At 43.4% G+C, this 17,010-nt stretch overlaps 1 protein-coding gene across 3 annotated transcripts in view; it reads left to right on the top strand.

Moving 5' to 3' along the window:
* The window catches only part of glsb (glutaminase b), a 122,733-nt gene that overhangs the window by 102,430 nt on the left and 3,293 nt on the right, over positions 1-17,010 (top strand). For 2 of the 3 annotated variants that reach the window (XM_060930461.1, XM_060930462.1), the window contains exons 15-17: positions 1,173-1,234; positions 6,937-7,013; positions 7,558-7,621. In XM_060930461.1, the coding sequence (XP_060786444.1) occupies positions 1,173-1,234; positions 6,937-7,013; positions 7,558-7,621 (203 nt within the window). Of the gene's footprint in view, positions 1-1,172; positions 1,235-6,936; positions 7,014-7,557; positions 7,622-8,505; positions 8,591-17,010 lie in introns of those variants that run through there. The other variant, XM_060930463.1, reaches the window with a different exon arrangement.

The raw sequence follows: 17,010 nt of genomic DNA, 5'->3' as shown, positions 1-17,010 counted from the left end.
GCGGACACGGGGAGAACATGCAAACTCCACACAGAAAGGTCCTCGCCAGCCGCAGGGCTCGAACCCAGGACCTTCTTGCTGTGAGGCGACAGCGCTAACCACTACACCACCGTGCCATCCACATTTAATATATTTGATGTATTTATGAAACTATATGCTTAATAGCCTGCAATATCCAGGAGGAACTGTAGAGGAATTATTTTCATTCTTTACTTTATTATTATTATTATTATTATTATCTTTAAGCAAGTTCAAACTTTAATGCTCCAGACAAAATTATAGCCGATTATAACAATTAACTTTAATTTTAACTGTGAAGAGTTTTTAAAAAAAATGCACAGAATGTGACCAAAAAGACTACATACAGTATATTGGTTCATGTGGGAACAGTGTTAGTGTTGGAACACTGAGGGGATGGTGATGGAGGTGGGGACGCTGTTGGAGCACTGAGGGGATGGTGATGGAGCACTGAGGGGATGGTGATGGAGCACTGAGGGGATGGTGATGGAGGTGGGGACGCTGTTGGAGCACTGAGGGGATGGTGATGGAGCACTGAGGGGATGGTGATGGAGCACTGAGGGGATGGTGATGGAGCACTGAGGGGATGGTGATGGAGCACTGAGGGGATGGTGATGGAGACAGTGGTGGAGCACTGAGGGAACAGCGAGGGATCCAAAATTCAACAATGCTGTGGTAAATAAAAGTAAATAGTGGAATTCTGTCACCCTCTTGTGGTGACTTTGACTAGTGCAGGTCAGAAAGTCACCACTTGTTCCTTATACTCTGAGAAGTTGGAAAGCTTCGAGTTTCTGAATTGGAGTGCAGTTGAGCAGGAAAAATGACAGGAGTAATAACTACAGCTGAAAAGTTCACATCTCCACCAGATCAATGCAGAACATCTTCATGCACAACACCAGTGTCCTTCCAGGCTGTTGGTGTGATGAGGTTGTTCTGTGATGGATGCTACAAAATGAGATGATGGCATATATTTTAGTAAAACGGGAGCTTTGGAAAATGTGATTGTGACCACACAAATGATCAAATATTCAAATCTTGCTGCAGGTTGGACAATCATAATTTTTTTCTCGAATCAACTGAAGGCGGTACCACATTTAGGTCTTGGTTCTGTAGAGCTCCAGGTGCACCAATCACTGTTTTCCATCCCTTTACAGGTGAAGTCTGTCATTAACCTCCTCTTTGCTGCCTACACTGGAGACGTATCTGCACTCAGAAGGTACGTTATCACCGTTACACCTCCACATCACTCCAAATCCCAGCGAGCAGCTCGGCCACGCTCTGCATTTATAACATAAAGGGGTGTTTTTGGAAAGCCGCGTTTTCATCTGTTAAAAAGAGGACAGTATTTTGTGTCCGCGTGCTACACTCCTGATTTTTTCTTATTTTCATGTTCAGAATTCAGAACATGTTTTGTAATTTTTAGCAAAGATATTCTCAGGCGTGATAGCTTTCAGGCGCCACGCCGGAATTCCGGCGTACTGACATGTCTGCGAAAAAAAAATTCAGGTTCGCCCAGTGATCTGACACTTCTCTTGATCTGACAGGCGCAGCTTTTACTCTAACCCACACCAAGGCCTACTAGCCATTAAGCCAATCAGAAATAGGGTAGGGGCGGGTCTTGGGTTTTGGCCAAACAGATTGATAGAGATTCAGCAGTCAATCCATGTGTTTCCCACACTGGCAATGCGAAACGTAGCCGAGGTCGTGGAACGCAACTGTATGAAGCCAGGGGAAAACACCAAAAATATCGATAAAGGCATCAAGAATAAATGGGGCTGGGCTTGGGTAGAGGAGGCGGGGAGAGACGAAAAGCCCTTTGGAAGCTGGTGCCAAAAGCTCCGGCAACCAGGAGCACGCTTCTGCACTTTGTGCGCAAGGAAAATATGATATGGAACTAGTGGGAAAAAAGTGCTGTCACGGCACGAATTAGACCCTCGTCATCAAGCAGCTGTCTGAGCAACCCAACACACGTCACGTTTGCCGGGGGCAACAGCCCTGCAGATATCCGACCCTCAATGACGGATCGCGTGGCTGATTTAAAAATTCGCTTGTTCTCCTTCACTGCTGAGTTTGACCTGTCGTTTACTATCGCTCATCCACTCGTCACTTTGTGTCAGAAATTAGCGGAGGATAAACCCGCCCTCACGCATCCGTCCGTCTCAAGGAAGCATGCAAGCTTATCTTACTACACACGGCATCTCGCCAGAGTTTAAGAAAAACCTGTCCAACAAGCTAAAGAATGCCATGTTTTCACTCAATATCGATGAGGCCACGGACAAAAGGATGGATAAAATTCTTAATATTCTGGTCAGATTTTATGACGAGGATGCAGGCAGTGTAAAAACGCAGCACCTTGCCAGCAAAAGAGTAAACATAGCACATGCCCCAGCACTGATGCAGGAACTGAACCTCCTCTGAATCAGCCACCACATCCTCAGCATCAGCTGCCACTTCCTCTGCACAGACATGTTTTCTCACCACTCTTTCATGGCCAGTCCAAAGGATCATCTACAGTCACCAAACATGTTAAAAAGGAAAGGTTCTGCTAACCAAACTCCTGTTCAAGAAGGAAGAAATAAAGGGAGGGGGAAGTTTTCTGTAGTGAACTGTATTTGCTTATTCTTTATTTATTTCTCATTGTTTTTCAGTTCTTGAAGCACTTTAAATTATTGCCATTGTTAATGGAACTGAATGGTAATTTTTCTGAAGTAAGCTATAGTTTTTAGTTTTCTGTTAAATAGTTTTCTCTTCATAGCAAATTGTTTTGAATAAACAACTTTAGGGTTGTAGTATTATATACCGTATGGTTTTGTTGCACTGTAACTGTTTCAAAAGTATTTAAAATAAATGGTGCATACTTTGCGATTATATTTTTTAAAGAAATGAATGTGTCCTTGTTCACGTCATTTAGGCTACGTTCACACTGCAGGCTGAAGTGACTCAAATCCGATCTTTTCGCCCATATGTGACCTGTATCCGATCTTTTATTGACAATATGAACGACACGGATCCGATTTTTTCAAATCCGACCCAGGCCGTTTGGATATGTGGTCCTAATTCCGATTCCTATCCGCTCTTTTCATATGCGACTTCAGTCTGAACCGCCAGGTCGCATTCATCCGACTTACACGTCATCAACAAGCCACAAACGTCACTATTCTGCGCTGAAGTAGGCGGCGGGTCTCTCAAAAAAAGTTACAACAACATGGTGCATAATCACGGGCGCAGATAGAGGGAGGGACGGGTGGGACTCGTCCCACCCAGATTTAAATTCACCTCGTTCGGTCCCCCCCACTTATAGGGAGGAAAAAACGTCTATGCTGTCTTTCTTTGCATAAGGCAAACCTCACGGAAAAATCAAAAGACTAATTACCATTCGGTTTATTGAGGTGCACAGCAGTGTATACATAGTTGCAACAACTCACATAAAACAAAGACTGATATTCGGTTGGTTGAGCTGCGCAGACTGCACAGGTTGTGAGCTCGAGCTTGGTTGCTATGGTAACCCACAACAAGTTTGACAGGCATATCGGGGTTGGGGTTGGTTTGCTGGCAGCTTTGTCTCCCCCCAGTTTTTTGTCCCTCCCAGTTCAAAAAACGTATCTGCGCCCCTGCGCATGACATCAATGCGAGGGACGCTTCGGGCTGTGAAGGTTCTGAATCTTCTCAATGGAAGGACGCAGAGGTTAGGGAGCTGATTTCCATTTGGGGGGATGCAGCTATTCAAGCTAGATTGGATGGGTCATACCGCAACCGGGCGGTTTTACTTCCGTAAACACTGGCCATGCTCACTGCGTGTGACGTCGTCGTATCCTGCAATGCGCATGCGGAACACTTTTAGGTCGCTTTTCGTTCATACTGAGGATCACATACAAGTCGCATATATTTGTTAATGTGAACGACCTCACAAAAAAATCGGATTTCACAAAAAAATCGGAATTGAGCATTAAGCCTTGCAGTGTGAACGTAGCGTTAGTCAGTGGTTAGGCTACTGATCAGTTCCTAGTTTACGTTGGAGTATTGTAATTGCCACCTGCTGACCTTTCTTGGTACGGCTGTAGTATCTGTAGTCTCATAATGCTATACAGTGCCTTGCAAAAGTATTCATACCCCTTGAACTTTTTCACATTTTTCCACCTTACAACCACGAACTTAAAAGTTTTTTATTGAGATTTTATGTGATAGACCAACACAGAGTAGCACATAATTGTGAAGTGAAACAAAAATGATAAATGGTCTTCAAAATTTTAAACAAATAAAAATCTGAAAAATGTGGTGTGCATTAGTATTCAGCCCCCTGTACTCTGATACCTCTAAATACAACCCAGTGCAATCAACTGCCTTCAGAACTCATCTAATTAGTTAATAGAGTCCGACTGTGTGTAATTTACTCTCAGCATAAATACACTTGTTCTGTGAAGGCCTCAGTGGTTTGTTAGAGAACACTGAAGAACAAACAGCATCATGAAGACCAAAGAACTCACCAGACAGGTCAGGGATAAAGTTCTGGAGAAGTTTAAAGCAGGGTTAGGTTATAAAAAAATATCCCAAGCTCTGAACATCTCGAGAAGCACTGTTCAATCCATCATTCAAAAATGGAAAAAGTATGGCACAACTGCAAACCTACCAAGACATGGCCGTCCACCTAAACTGACAGAGCGAGCAAGGAGAGCACTGGTCAGAGAAGCAGCCAAGAGGCCCATGATCACTCTGGAGGAGCTGCAGAAATCCACAGCTCAGGTGGGAGAATCTGTGCACAGGACAACTATAAGCCGTACACTCCACAAATCTGGCCTTTTTGGAAGAGTGGCAAGAAGAAAGCCATTGTTGAAAGACAGGCATAAGAAGCCATGTAGGGGACACAGCAAACACGTGGAAGAAGGTGTTTTGGTCAGATGAGACCAAAGTTGAACTTTTTGGCCTAAATGCAAAGCGCTATGTGTGGTGGAAAACTAACACTGCTCATCACCCTGCACACACCATCCCCACTGTGAAACATGGTGGTGGTAGCATCATGCTATGGGGATGCTTTTCTTCAGCAGGGACAGGGAAGCTGGTCAGAGTGGATGGGAAGATGGATGGAGCTAAATACAGGGCAATCCTGGAAGAAAACCTGTTGGAGGCTGCAAAAGACTTGAGACTGGGAAGGAGATTCACCTTCCAGCAAGACAATGACCCTAAACATACAGCCAGAGCTACAATGGAATGGTTTAGATCAAAGAATATTCATGTGTTAGAATGGCCCAGTCAAAGTCCAGACCTAAATCCCATTGAGCATCTGTGGCAAGACTTGAAAATTGCTGTTCACAGACGCTCTCCATCCGATCTGGCTGAGCTTGAGCTATTTTGCAAAGAAGAATGGGCAAAAATTTCAGTGTCTAGATGTGCAAAGCTGGTAGAGACATACCACAAAAGACTTGCAGCTGTAATTGCAGCAAAAGGTGGCTCTACGAAGTATTGACGGAGGTGGCCTGAATACTAATGCACACCACATTTTTCAGATTTTTATTTGTTTAAAATTTTGAAGACCATTTATCATTTTTGTTTCACTTCACAATTCTGTGCTACTCTGTGTTGGTCTATCACATAAAATCTCAATAAAAAACGTTTAAGCTCGTGGTTGTAAGGTGGAAAAATGTGAAAAAGTTCAAGGGGTATGAATACTTTTGCAAGGCACTGTACGAGCAGTAAGTCGGCAGGTATGTGACGAGTTAAAGCAGGGATGGGTTACTGAACAGGCCTGCCAGTCCCGAGAGCTCTGCTGCTCTGCATGAAGATGCTACTGTAATCTAGGCTTATATTGGGTTTGTTCATCTCATGTCTGAATGTTGTCCATTTCACCACAATCTATTATTTAAGGGACGAATTTAAAAAATAATTCTCCCAGGGGAACAGACCCCTGAACCCCACTTGACAGTAATGATGATCAGGGTTATACACAGACATGCAGTATATCTGGGCCCAGGGGCCAACAAGTTGTGTTAAGTGTGTCGCATACAGGACAGAGCACCCCACGCTGCTCACCTCCCGGGCAGGGAAAAACGTTCAGGCTCAGGAATTTTTTCCACCATCACTCCGTATTCTCTCTGGTGTGCCACAGAAAAAAGCACACAACATGGACAGGTCATCACAGTGAGGTGTCTTTACAATCCAGGTTCCAATCGTTCACTAGCATTCAGGTGTGTGTTGGTTTTGGGGGCGTGGCTTTGGCAAAAGCACTGAAGGGTGGAGCTGTGTTCTGTTAACACTCACAAAAAATTACCACCATGATGTTTGCTGGGTCTCATTTATCACTCTTTTAGTAAAACTCAATGTAGACATTTGTGTAATCCAAACCAAACAGTTGCATTTTCCACCAGATTTACGAAAGTTTCAGAAACTTGTGTGTGTGTGTGTGTGTGTGTGTGTGTCCTGATCAGCCATAACATGCAAACCACGTTCCTGACACAGCTCGTATGTAGCGACACCCTTAAAACTCCATAAAAGTTCACGTGCACAGAGAGCTTGGAGCAGGAAATGAATAATCAGCATAAAGGCTGAAAGACAGGCGATGATAATAATCTTAATAAGAGATCGCTAAATATTCCTTCCGCTGAGGTGTTTGTTTACGGCTTGATGCAGACGCACCGCTCTGACTTCTGAGAAACTGTAAAGCATAACGCCGCTGTCCTGAACTTACAGTTTCACCTCTGATTGTTCTAAAGCTCTGACACTGGAGACTCCTTCCAGAAATGATAAATAAACATCTTACTTTAGGAAAACTTCACCATGTCAACAATTTTTAACAAATCCTTTTATGAGGACCGTCCACCCTATAAGTCGCTGTGAGTTGTTACTTCAGAAACAATAGTGTCTTAGAATGAGTGCATTAATATAAACCTGCTCCGCTACTGAAGAAATCGACTCTGATGTTTCCAGGTTTGCTTTGTCATCTATGGACATGGAGCAGAAAGACTACGACTCCAGGACTGCTCTGCACGTGGCAGCTGCTGAAGGTACGTCCTTCTCATGTTAGTTTAGAACGGTACAGAAACGACATGAATGAAGCAGCACATTCTGCAGATGGCACAGTCCTGATGAACGCCACACTGACCAGCTCCTGTCTCTGTTAACGCTTCTGTAAACTACAGATCGAATGGACATACTCAAACTGAATGTTTTTCAGAATCTTAGAGACATTTTCATTAGGGTTTATTATTGAACTATTTAAATGAATTATTAAAATGTAAGTGAAGTTGTTAATGCCCATGTAAAAAATAAAGTTCTTATGATGGCACTATAGGGCTGCTGTGTAAAATCAAAATGAGCTTTCAAGAATCAAGTCATAATATCTCATTATCTGTAGCAGCTTTATCCTGTTCGACAGGGTCGCAGGCGAGCTTCATGAAGATCATGAAGCTGGGTGAGAAAATGCTGTGTGTGTGTGTGTGTGTGTGTGTGTAAAACTATATCAGGTAATAATGTTCAGACTTTAAAATATAAACTACGTTGGATTTAATGAACACTTGTTGACTGTGAGTATGTGTTGTGTGGCTGCAGGGCATGTGGAGGTGGTGCGTTTCCTTCTGGAGGCCTGTAAGGTGAACCCTGTTCCCAGGGACAGGTGAGCTCAACACCTGGAACAGCTATGTAACACTAATGAGCACAAGTCGTCATGATCATGTGACTCGACACAGCCGTGTAGAAATACTTTGAGAATGTATCTTATGGCCCTTTTCCACTACCCTTTTTCAGCTCACTTCAGCCCGACACGGCTCGTGTTTCGACTACCAAAAACCAGCACGACTCAGCTCGCTTCAGCCCTGCTTAGCCCCTAAAACTCACACGGTTTTGGAGTGGGGCTGAAGCGAGCCAAACCGAGCCGAGTGAGGCTAGGGGCGTGAGCAGACACTCCCCTGTGCACTGATTGGTGAGGAGGAGTGTCCTCACATGCCCACACACGCCCCGCGAGCGCGCTGGGATCTGTAAACACCGCAAACCCGGAAGAAGAAGAATTACGAGAATTATGAAGCCTTATGCGCCTCGCCTCATCTATACGCTCTTGCCAGTATCTGTCCGCGTTGTCGGTGACAACAAGCCACAGAACCAAGACACTAACGACTCCATGTCCTCCATGTTTATTGTTTACTATTCGGGTCGTGAGACTACCGCTTAAAAGCTCACTGATGTCACTGTTTGCGCTGCTTAACGGCATCACGTGACGTCCACCCACTTTCGCTAACTCCACCCAATGTGTCCACCCACTTCCAGCCAGCACGGTTCAGCGCGGTTGTAGTCGAAATGCAACTCCAACAGCCCCACTCAGCTCGACTCAGCACGGCACGGCTCAGCCCGACTCAGCCGCGTTTGTAGTGGAAAAGCGGCATTAGAAATCTTCAGTGAAAAACACTCATTAACGTTACACTTGAGTGAAAGGTTTAAAAAACCCATCCATGCTTCCATGTTTATTTATTCATTCGTTCATTAAACCTGTATTTACATTCTCAGGAATAAACAGAGGGCAGGCCTCGTTTTCAATTCATCAGAAGCCAAATAACATTTCCTGTTTGTGATCATGGATTTGAATTGCCCATCGGAGAGGAGAGAATTTATGTTTAAGTGTGCTGAAGATTATTCCAGAATGTTCTGGTATTACAGTAAAACAAAAGGCTGACTTTCCGAGTCCTGAGTGAACACCAGGGACCTGGAGCGGGTTTGATAGGGTCCAGAACTCCAGTCCTGTATCCTGGAACTGAAATACTTCTGAAGTACTGAAGTGTTTAAAAGTAAAGGATTTTAATTCAAATAAAATCTATTTAACAATTTTTGTTTTTTCAACTTTTTTCCCCTTTTTTTTAACCTTAACATATGTTAAAGTTCAAGTTTAAAATGAGCACTTTCAAATATAAAATATTGGCAAGTGAAAAATTACAAATATTTCAAGATAATTACACTTTAAACCTTTATTTATAGAAGGAAACAAAATGATGTTTGTAAGAGTTAACAGTTATTCTCCGAAGGTGAAGTAAATATCGGTGAATAATAACTGAGAGGAAGTTGAAGTCGATATTCACGGAGTCTGAGATGGAAAACTGTTTTAGTATAAATACACAGGTGATTATTTTAAAAAAATCATCTGAAATATAATTGACTTCAAACTTCAAAAGCGGTATATACAGTGGTGCTTGAAAGTTTGTGAATCCTTGAGAATTTTCTATATTTCTGCATAAATATGACCTAAAACATCATCAGATTTTCACACAAGTCCTAAAAGTAGATAAAGAGAACCCAGTTAAACAAATGAGACAAAAATATTATACTTGGTCATTTATTTATTGAGGGAAATCATCCAATATTACATATCTGTGAGTGGCAAAAGTATGTGAACCTCTAGGATTAGCAGTTAATTTGAAGGTGAAATTAGAGTCAGGTGTTTTCAATCAATGGGATGACAATCAGGTGTGAGTGGGCACCCTGTTTTATTTAAAGAACAGGGATCTATCAAAGTCTGATCTTCACAACACATGTTTGTGGAAGTGTATCATGGCACGAACAAAGGAGATTTCTGAGGACCTCAGAAAAAGGGTTGTTGATGCTCATCAGGCTGGAAAATGTTACAGAACCATCTCTAAAGAGTTTGGACTCCACCAATCCACAGTCAGACAGACTGTGTACAAATGAAGGAAATTCAAGACCATTGTTACCCTCCCCAGGAGTGGTCAACCAACAAACTTTTTGAACTTTTAGAACTTTTTGGTTTAAATGAGAGGTGTTATATTTGGAGAAAGGAAAACACTGCATTCCAGCATAAGAACCTTATCCCATCTGTGAAACATGGTGGTGGTAGTATCATGGTTTGGGCCTGTTTTGCTGCATCTGGACCAGGACGGCTTGCCATCATTGATGGAACAATGAATTCTGAATTATACCAGCGAATTCTAAAGGAAAATGTCAGGACATCTGTCCATGAACTGAATCTCAAGAGAAGGTGGGTCATGCAGCAAGACAACGACCCTAAGCACACAAGTCGTTCTACCAAAGAATGGTTAAAGAAGAATGAAGTGAATGTTTTGGAATGGCCAAGTCAAAGTCCTGACCTTAATCCAATGGAAATGTTGTGGAAGGACCTGAAGCGAGCAGTTCATGTGAGGAAACCCACCAACATCCCAGAGTTGAAGCTGTTCTGTACGGAGGAACGGGCTAAAATTCCTCCAAGCCGGTGTGCAGGACTGATCAACAGTTACCGCAAACGTTTAGTTGCAGTTATTGCTGCACAAGGGGGTCACACCAGATACTGAACGCAAAGGTTCACATACTTTTGCCACTCACAGATATGCAATCTCATCTCATTATCTGTAGCCGCTTTATCCTGTTCTACAGGGTCGCAGGCGAGCTGGATCCTATCCCAGCTGACTACGGGTGAAAGGTGGGGTTCACCCTGGACAAGTCGCCAGGTCATCACAGGGCTGACACATAGACACAGACAACCATTCACACTCACATTCACACCTACGCTCAATTTAGAGTCACCAGTTAACCTAACCTGCATGTCTTTGGACTGTGGGGGAAACCGGAGCACCCGGAGGAAACCCACGCGGACACGGGGAGAACATGCAAACTCCACACAGAAAGGCCCTCGTCGGCCCCGGGACTCGAACCCGGACCTTCTTGCTGTGAGGCGACAGCGCTAACCACTACACCACTGTGCCGCCCAGATCTGTAATATTGGGTCATTTTCCTCAATAAATAAATGACCAAGTATAATATTTTTGTCTCATTTGTTTAACTGGGTTCTCTTTATCTACTTTTAGGACTTGTGTGAAAATCTGATGATGTTTTAGGTCATATTTATGCAGAAATATAGAAAATTCTAAAGGGTTCACAAACTTTCAAGCACCACTGAAATGTAATAACTTTGTGGTGCAGACTTGTGTCACTTATCTACTCCGAGTCACATAAAACACTTTGTTCTGAAATTGATAAAATAATCCCATGTTCCCTTTGAATAGTTTTAGACCAAACTTCGGAGCATCTTTAGTGCTTTCAGGAACAGCATTTTCTTTCATCATTTGTAATTCTTCCTCACTTAAGGTGATGAAGCGATTGGACGCCATTTTGCCGAGTCACTCAAGGTGATTATCGAGAAATAGTCAGAATCTCTTGACCAATCGGAGCGCTTGATTTTCTTTTTTTTATACTTTCTTTTTATTAAGTTTTCAGTTCTTTTTCCAACTATAAAATACAACAAGGAAACAAAGAACAAAAAAAAGACAGAATAGTAATGAGCAGGTAGGTTGACAGGGCTGACATAGTCCATACATTGATGTAAAATGGAGTGATTATTCACACAGACAATGAGTTACATTTTAAAGAATATGAAGTCCACCTGTCCCAGTACTTTGTGTAAAGTTCAGTCCGTAATCTTAAGGCGAAAGTCAGTTTTTCCATGCATTGTATTTCATCTACAATGGTAATCCAGTCATTCCTCGATGGCAAATTTGACTGCAGCCATTTCCTTGTAATGGCCTTCTTGCTTGCAGCCAAGAGCACTTTATAAAGATAGTTGTCCTGGGCCCTGAGTCCAACTGGGAATTTACCCAAATACAGTGTAATAAAAGAAAAGTTGACTTTTAAACCAAAGATTGACTGAATTTCTCCTGCGAGATCCTGCCAGTATGGCTGGATAAGGGGGCAGGCCCAGAATATATGGAAGTGCTCAGCCATGGTCTGTCCACACTGTCTCCAGCATTTATTCTGACCCTGGTAAACCCGTTGTTTAGCTTTCAACTTAGGAGTGATAAAAAACCTTAATAAGTTCTTCCAGCAGAATTCTCACCAGGCACTAGAGTTGGTGGCTTTAGCTTGACACACCCAAACAGTTCTCCAGTCATCCTCAGATATCTCCAGGCCAGACTCCCTTTCCCATTTCTGCTTAATCTGGAGAGTAGAATGATTCTTGGAGTTTTGTAATTTTTTATAAATCTTAGATATCAGATGTTTACTGTCTTTGGCCTTATCATCATTCATTGGCCTCCGTCCGTCTTAAAGAGACAATGGGTTTCGGTCATGGTCAGCATCATCTTTGGTGGCTGAAGAAGCCAATTCTAGAGTGGCAGTCTCTGCCACATCCTGCACAACTGAATGTGGTGGTGTTGGCAGAAGGTGCCTTCTGTCGCCGCTGGTCTCTGAGTTGGGATCTGGTAGCTTCAGCTTCCTTCACCCCTGCTTTGACAATTTGTCTCCATGCTGACCGGTCAATCGCTGTTTCCTCCCATGAGTTTATGTCGATGTTAGCTGACTTAAGATCTCTCTTGCACACATCTCTGTACCTCAGGTGCGGGTGACCAGTTGGACATGAACCGCATTCAAGCTGGCCATATAGGAGATCTTTCGGAATACGTCCTTTCCCCATATGGTGAACATGTCCAAGCCATCTCAGGTGACATTCACTGATCGTTGCAAATAAGGTCCTGGAACTGGACCTCTCGAGAACATCAGTGTTTGTTACCTTGTCCTGCCATTTAATTCCTAGGATCCTGCAAAGACACCGCATGTGAAAGGCATTGAGCTTTGCCTCTTGTTTGGCATATGTCGTCCATGTTTCACTGCCATAGAGGAGAGTACTTAGCACACAGGCCTGGTACACCTTTAGCTTGGTGTTTATTGTCAGGTTTTTGTTTCCCCAAACTCTTTTGTTGAGTTTGCTCATAACAGAGGCTGCTTTGCCAATTCTTGTGTTTATTTCAGCATCCAGAGACAAGTTGTTTGTGACAGTGGATCCCAGGTATGTGAATCGATCACTCACAGCAAGCAAAGAGACGTTGATCGATATTACCAGAGGGCTTGGAGCATCTTGGGCCATCACCTCAGTCTTCTTTATGCTGATTGTTAAGGCAAACTCTTTACAGGCATTTGAGAACCTGTCCATCAGGCGTTGGAGTCCATTACGTGTATGACTCGCAAGGGCTGCATCATCGGCAAACAGTAGCTCCCTAAGGAGCACACGTGTTACCTTTGTTTTGGCGTGTAAGCGGGCCAGGTTGTAAAGTTTGCCATCATGGTGGTGTGGATGTAGACCCCATCGTCAGAGGACTGGAAGGCATACATCAAGAGCAGTGAGAAAAAGATCCTGAACAGCGTTGGGGCAAGTACACTGCCCTGTTTAACTCCACTGAGAATCAGGAAAGGCTTGGAGGTACTACCCTCAAAGCTGGCAGTGCTTTTCATGTTGCTGTGGAAGGACTTGATTATGCTGAGCAGCTTTGGTGGGCAACCTATCTTCTCAAGTAGCCTGAACAGTCTGCTACAGCTTACAAGATCGAAAGCCTTTGTGAGGTCAACAAAAGCAAGGTAGAGGGGTTTCCACTGCTCCCGACACTTTTTCTGTAACTGTCTCACTGAGAATACCATGTCGATAGTGGAGCGCCCTGCTCTGAACCCACACTGTGCCTCTGGGTCAGGGCTTTGAACCAGAATTTTTTCCTATTGGTTCGTTCCGAACAGAAACGGAATTTTAACGTTTCTGGTTTTGGGTTCCACCATTAAATAGACGTTCCCGAACCAGTTAGAACAAAAAAAATTTCGCTCCCGGAACGGTTAATTACGTTCCCTGTCAGCTGTTTAACAAATGGCTATAAAATTATGTCTCTGTCTCATCCAGCTTAAGCCAAATGTAGGCTAATTCTATTACAACCTGCATTAAATAAGACAAGAAATAATTCAAAACAATTATTATTTCAAATGTTGGCGATTTGGATTCTCAGTATGTCTTCCCATCTACACAAACAGAAAAAGTGCCAAAAATGAAAAGATAATTCGTTTAGTGTGTTACCAAAGGCTAGTCAGGCCCTATAGAGGGCTACCGCATGACGTCACCGCGCTGCGAGATTTTGTTAGGCGCCATATTGGAAGACCAAGTACACATCTATGCAAGTACATACATACATAAAACAAACTACACCTGAAATGTAGCCAGGGCCGGTTCTGCCCTAATCTGGACCCGGGTGCAACATCGCGCAACCCCCCCCCCCAAAAAAACACCAGTCTAAATCAGGACAACCATCACATAACTATAACTATAAACATTTTATATCAACTATTTTAACTAAATGGGCTATAATAAATAAGCCTGCAGGCAGCCACGGCGGGCTGCCTCAGAAAAGTAACCATTTGTCCTACCTTAAAACTCGTTTTGCATTTTCTGCCTCCTTTTTTGTATTTTCGACCCTCCGTTTATTTTCTTTCCTTTTCTGAAAACCCGATTTGTGTCCAGACATTTTGTTCTGCTACCAACGAACTAACTCGTCAGATCTCGTCTCTCGAGCCCGCGATGATTCCCGTGGGAAGGGCAACAATTGATACATTTTTACAAACAGCCAATAGGGAGGTTGCAACGTTCAGGCTCTTCTTTGCTCAGACACTCAGTAATGGAGACGTGATAGTAGTCCACCCTCCCGCGCTCTCCATTCAGTCAGCGAACGTCACACAGGAAGTGAACCCCAGCGGGTCATAGAAACTTGCGCAGGAGAAGAATGACTTTTTTATTTGTAGGCTACGGAAACTTTGAGGAACGAAATAAAAACCGGTATTAACCGGTTACCATTATTTTTAATAAGCGTTTCTGTTCCGGAACATAAAAAATAATAAAGTTTCTGGTTTCGTTTCTGTTCCATGTGAAATAGAAAAAGTTCCCGGTTTTCGTTTTCGTTCCTTGAAAGGGGCAATAAGAGGCTGGAAAAGTTAAAGGTACAAAAAAGGAACAGCTGGAGGACCAAATTGCAACTCATTAGGTCAATTGGCAATAGGTCATTAACATGACTGGGTATAAAAAGAGCATCTTGGAGTGGCAGCGGCTCTCAGAAGTAAAGATGGGAAGAGGATCACCAATCCCCCTAATTCTGCGCCGGCAAATAGTGGAGCAATATCAGAAAGGAGTTCGACAGTGTAAAATTGCAAAGAGTTTGAACATATCATCATCTACAGTGCATAATATCATCAAAAGATTCAGAGAATCTGGAAGAATCTCTGTGCGTAAGGGTCAAGGCCAGAAAACCATACTGGGTGCCCGTGATCTTCGGGCCCTTAGACGGCACTGCATCACATACAGGCATGCTTCTGTATTGGAAATCACAAAATGGGCTCAGGAATATTTCCAGAGAACATTATCTGTGAACACAATTCACCGTGCCATCCGCCGTTGCCAGCTAAAACTCTATAGTTCAAAGAAGAAGCCGTATCTAAACATGATCCAGAAGCACAGACGTCTTCTCTGGGCCAAGGCTCATTTAAAATGGACTGTGGCAAAGTGGAAAACTGTTCTGTGGTCAGACGAATCAAAATTTGAAGTTCTTTATGGAAATCAGGGACGCCGTGTCATTCGGACTAAAGAGGAGAAGGACGACCCGAGTTGTTATCAGCGCTCAGTTCAGAAGCCTGCATCTCTGATGGTATGGGGTTGCATTAGTGCGTGTGGCATGGGCAGCTTACACATCTGGAAAGACACCATCAATGCTGAAAGGTATATCCAGGTTCTAGAGCAACATATGCTCCCATCCAGACGACGTCTCTTTCAGGGAAGACCTTGCATTTTCCAACATGACAATGCCAAACCACATACTGCATCAATTACAGCATCATGGCTGCGTAGAAGAAGGGTCCGGGTACTGAACTGGCCAGCCTGCAGTCCAGATCTTTCACCCATAGAAAACATTTGGCGCATCATAAAACGGAAGATACGACAAAAAAGACCTAAGACAGTTGAGCAACTAGAATCCTACATTAGACAAGAATGGGTTAACATTCCTATCCCTAAACTTGAGCAACTTGTCTCCTCAGTCCCCAGACGTTTACAGACTGTTGTAAAGAGAAAAGGGGATGTCTCACAGTGGGAAACATGGCCTTGTCCCAACTTTTTTGAGATGTGTTGTCTCATCTCATCTCATTATCTCTAGCCGCTTTATCCTGTTCTACAGGGTCGCAGGCGAGCTGGATCCTATCCCAGCTGACTACAGGCGAAAGGCGGGGTTCACCCTGGACAAGTCGCCAGGTCATCACAGGGCTGACACATAGACACAGACAACCATTCACACTCACATTCACACCTACGCTCAATTTAGAGTCACCAGTTAACCTAACCTGCATGTCTTTGGACTGTGGGGGAAACCGGAGCACCCGGAGGAAACCCACGCGGACACGGGGAGAACATGCAAACTCCACACAGAAAGGCCCTCGCCAGCCACGGGGCTCGAACCCAGGACCTTCTTGCTGTGAGGCGACAGCGCTAACCACTACACCACCGTGCCGCCCCTGAGATGTATTGTTGTCATGAAATTTAAAATCACCTAATTTTTCTCTTTAAATGATACATTTTCTCAGTTTAAACATTTGATATGTCATCTATGTTCTATTCTGAATAAAATATGGAATTTTGAAACTTCCACATCATTGCATTCCATTTTTATTTACAATTTGTACTTTGTCCCAACATTTTTGGAATCGGGGTTGTACATTCCTTACAAACTCTATCATTCAACAAGCTAGTATTGAGCCTCCATAGAGTATTCTTCCTTTTATTATTCAGGTGCAGAGAGAGGTATACTCCTGAATGATCTGAGACATCTCTAACACCTATCCTACATTCATTTATTCTATGTCTATCTGCAGCTGAGATAAAAAAATAATCCAATCTGGAATATTCTGCGTGACAAGGGGAGTAGTAGGTAAATTGTTTTTCTGTGGGGTGCAGGTCCCTCCATATATCTATCATACCAATTTCCCTTAGCATTTTACGCATGAATACTGAGTTTTGGCTTCTCCTCTTGTGTATATTTGTTGAGTCAAGCTTGGGTTGCAATTGATATTCAAATCACCCCCACAGATTAAAGTTCCTGATGACTCTACGGTTCATAAGTCAAATATTTTTTAAATAAATGATCTGAGGCGGGCAGCACGGTGGTGTAGTGGTTAGTGCTGTCGCCTCACAGCAAGAAGGTCCGGGTTCGAGCCCCGTGGCCG

This window comes from Neoarius graeffei, chromosome 9 (assembly GCF_027579695.1).
Source record: "Neoarius graeffei isolate fNeoGra1 chromosome 9, fNeoGra1.pri, whole genome shotgun sequence".
NCBI classification, from domain to species: Eukaryota; Metazoa; Chordata; class Actinopteri; order Siluriformes; family Ariidae; genus Neoarius; species Neoarius graeffei.
This window is presented reverse-complemented; position numbering and strand designations above follow the sequence as displayed.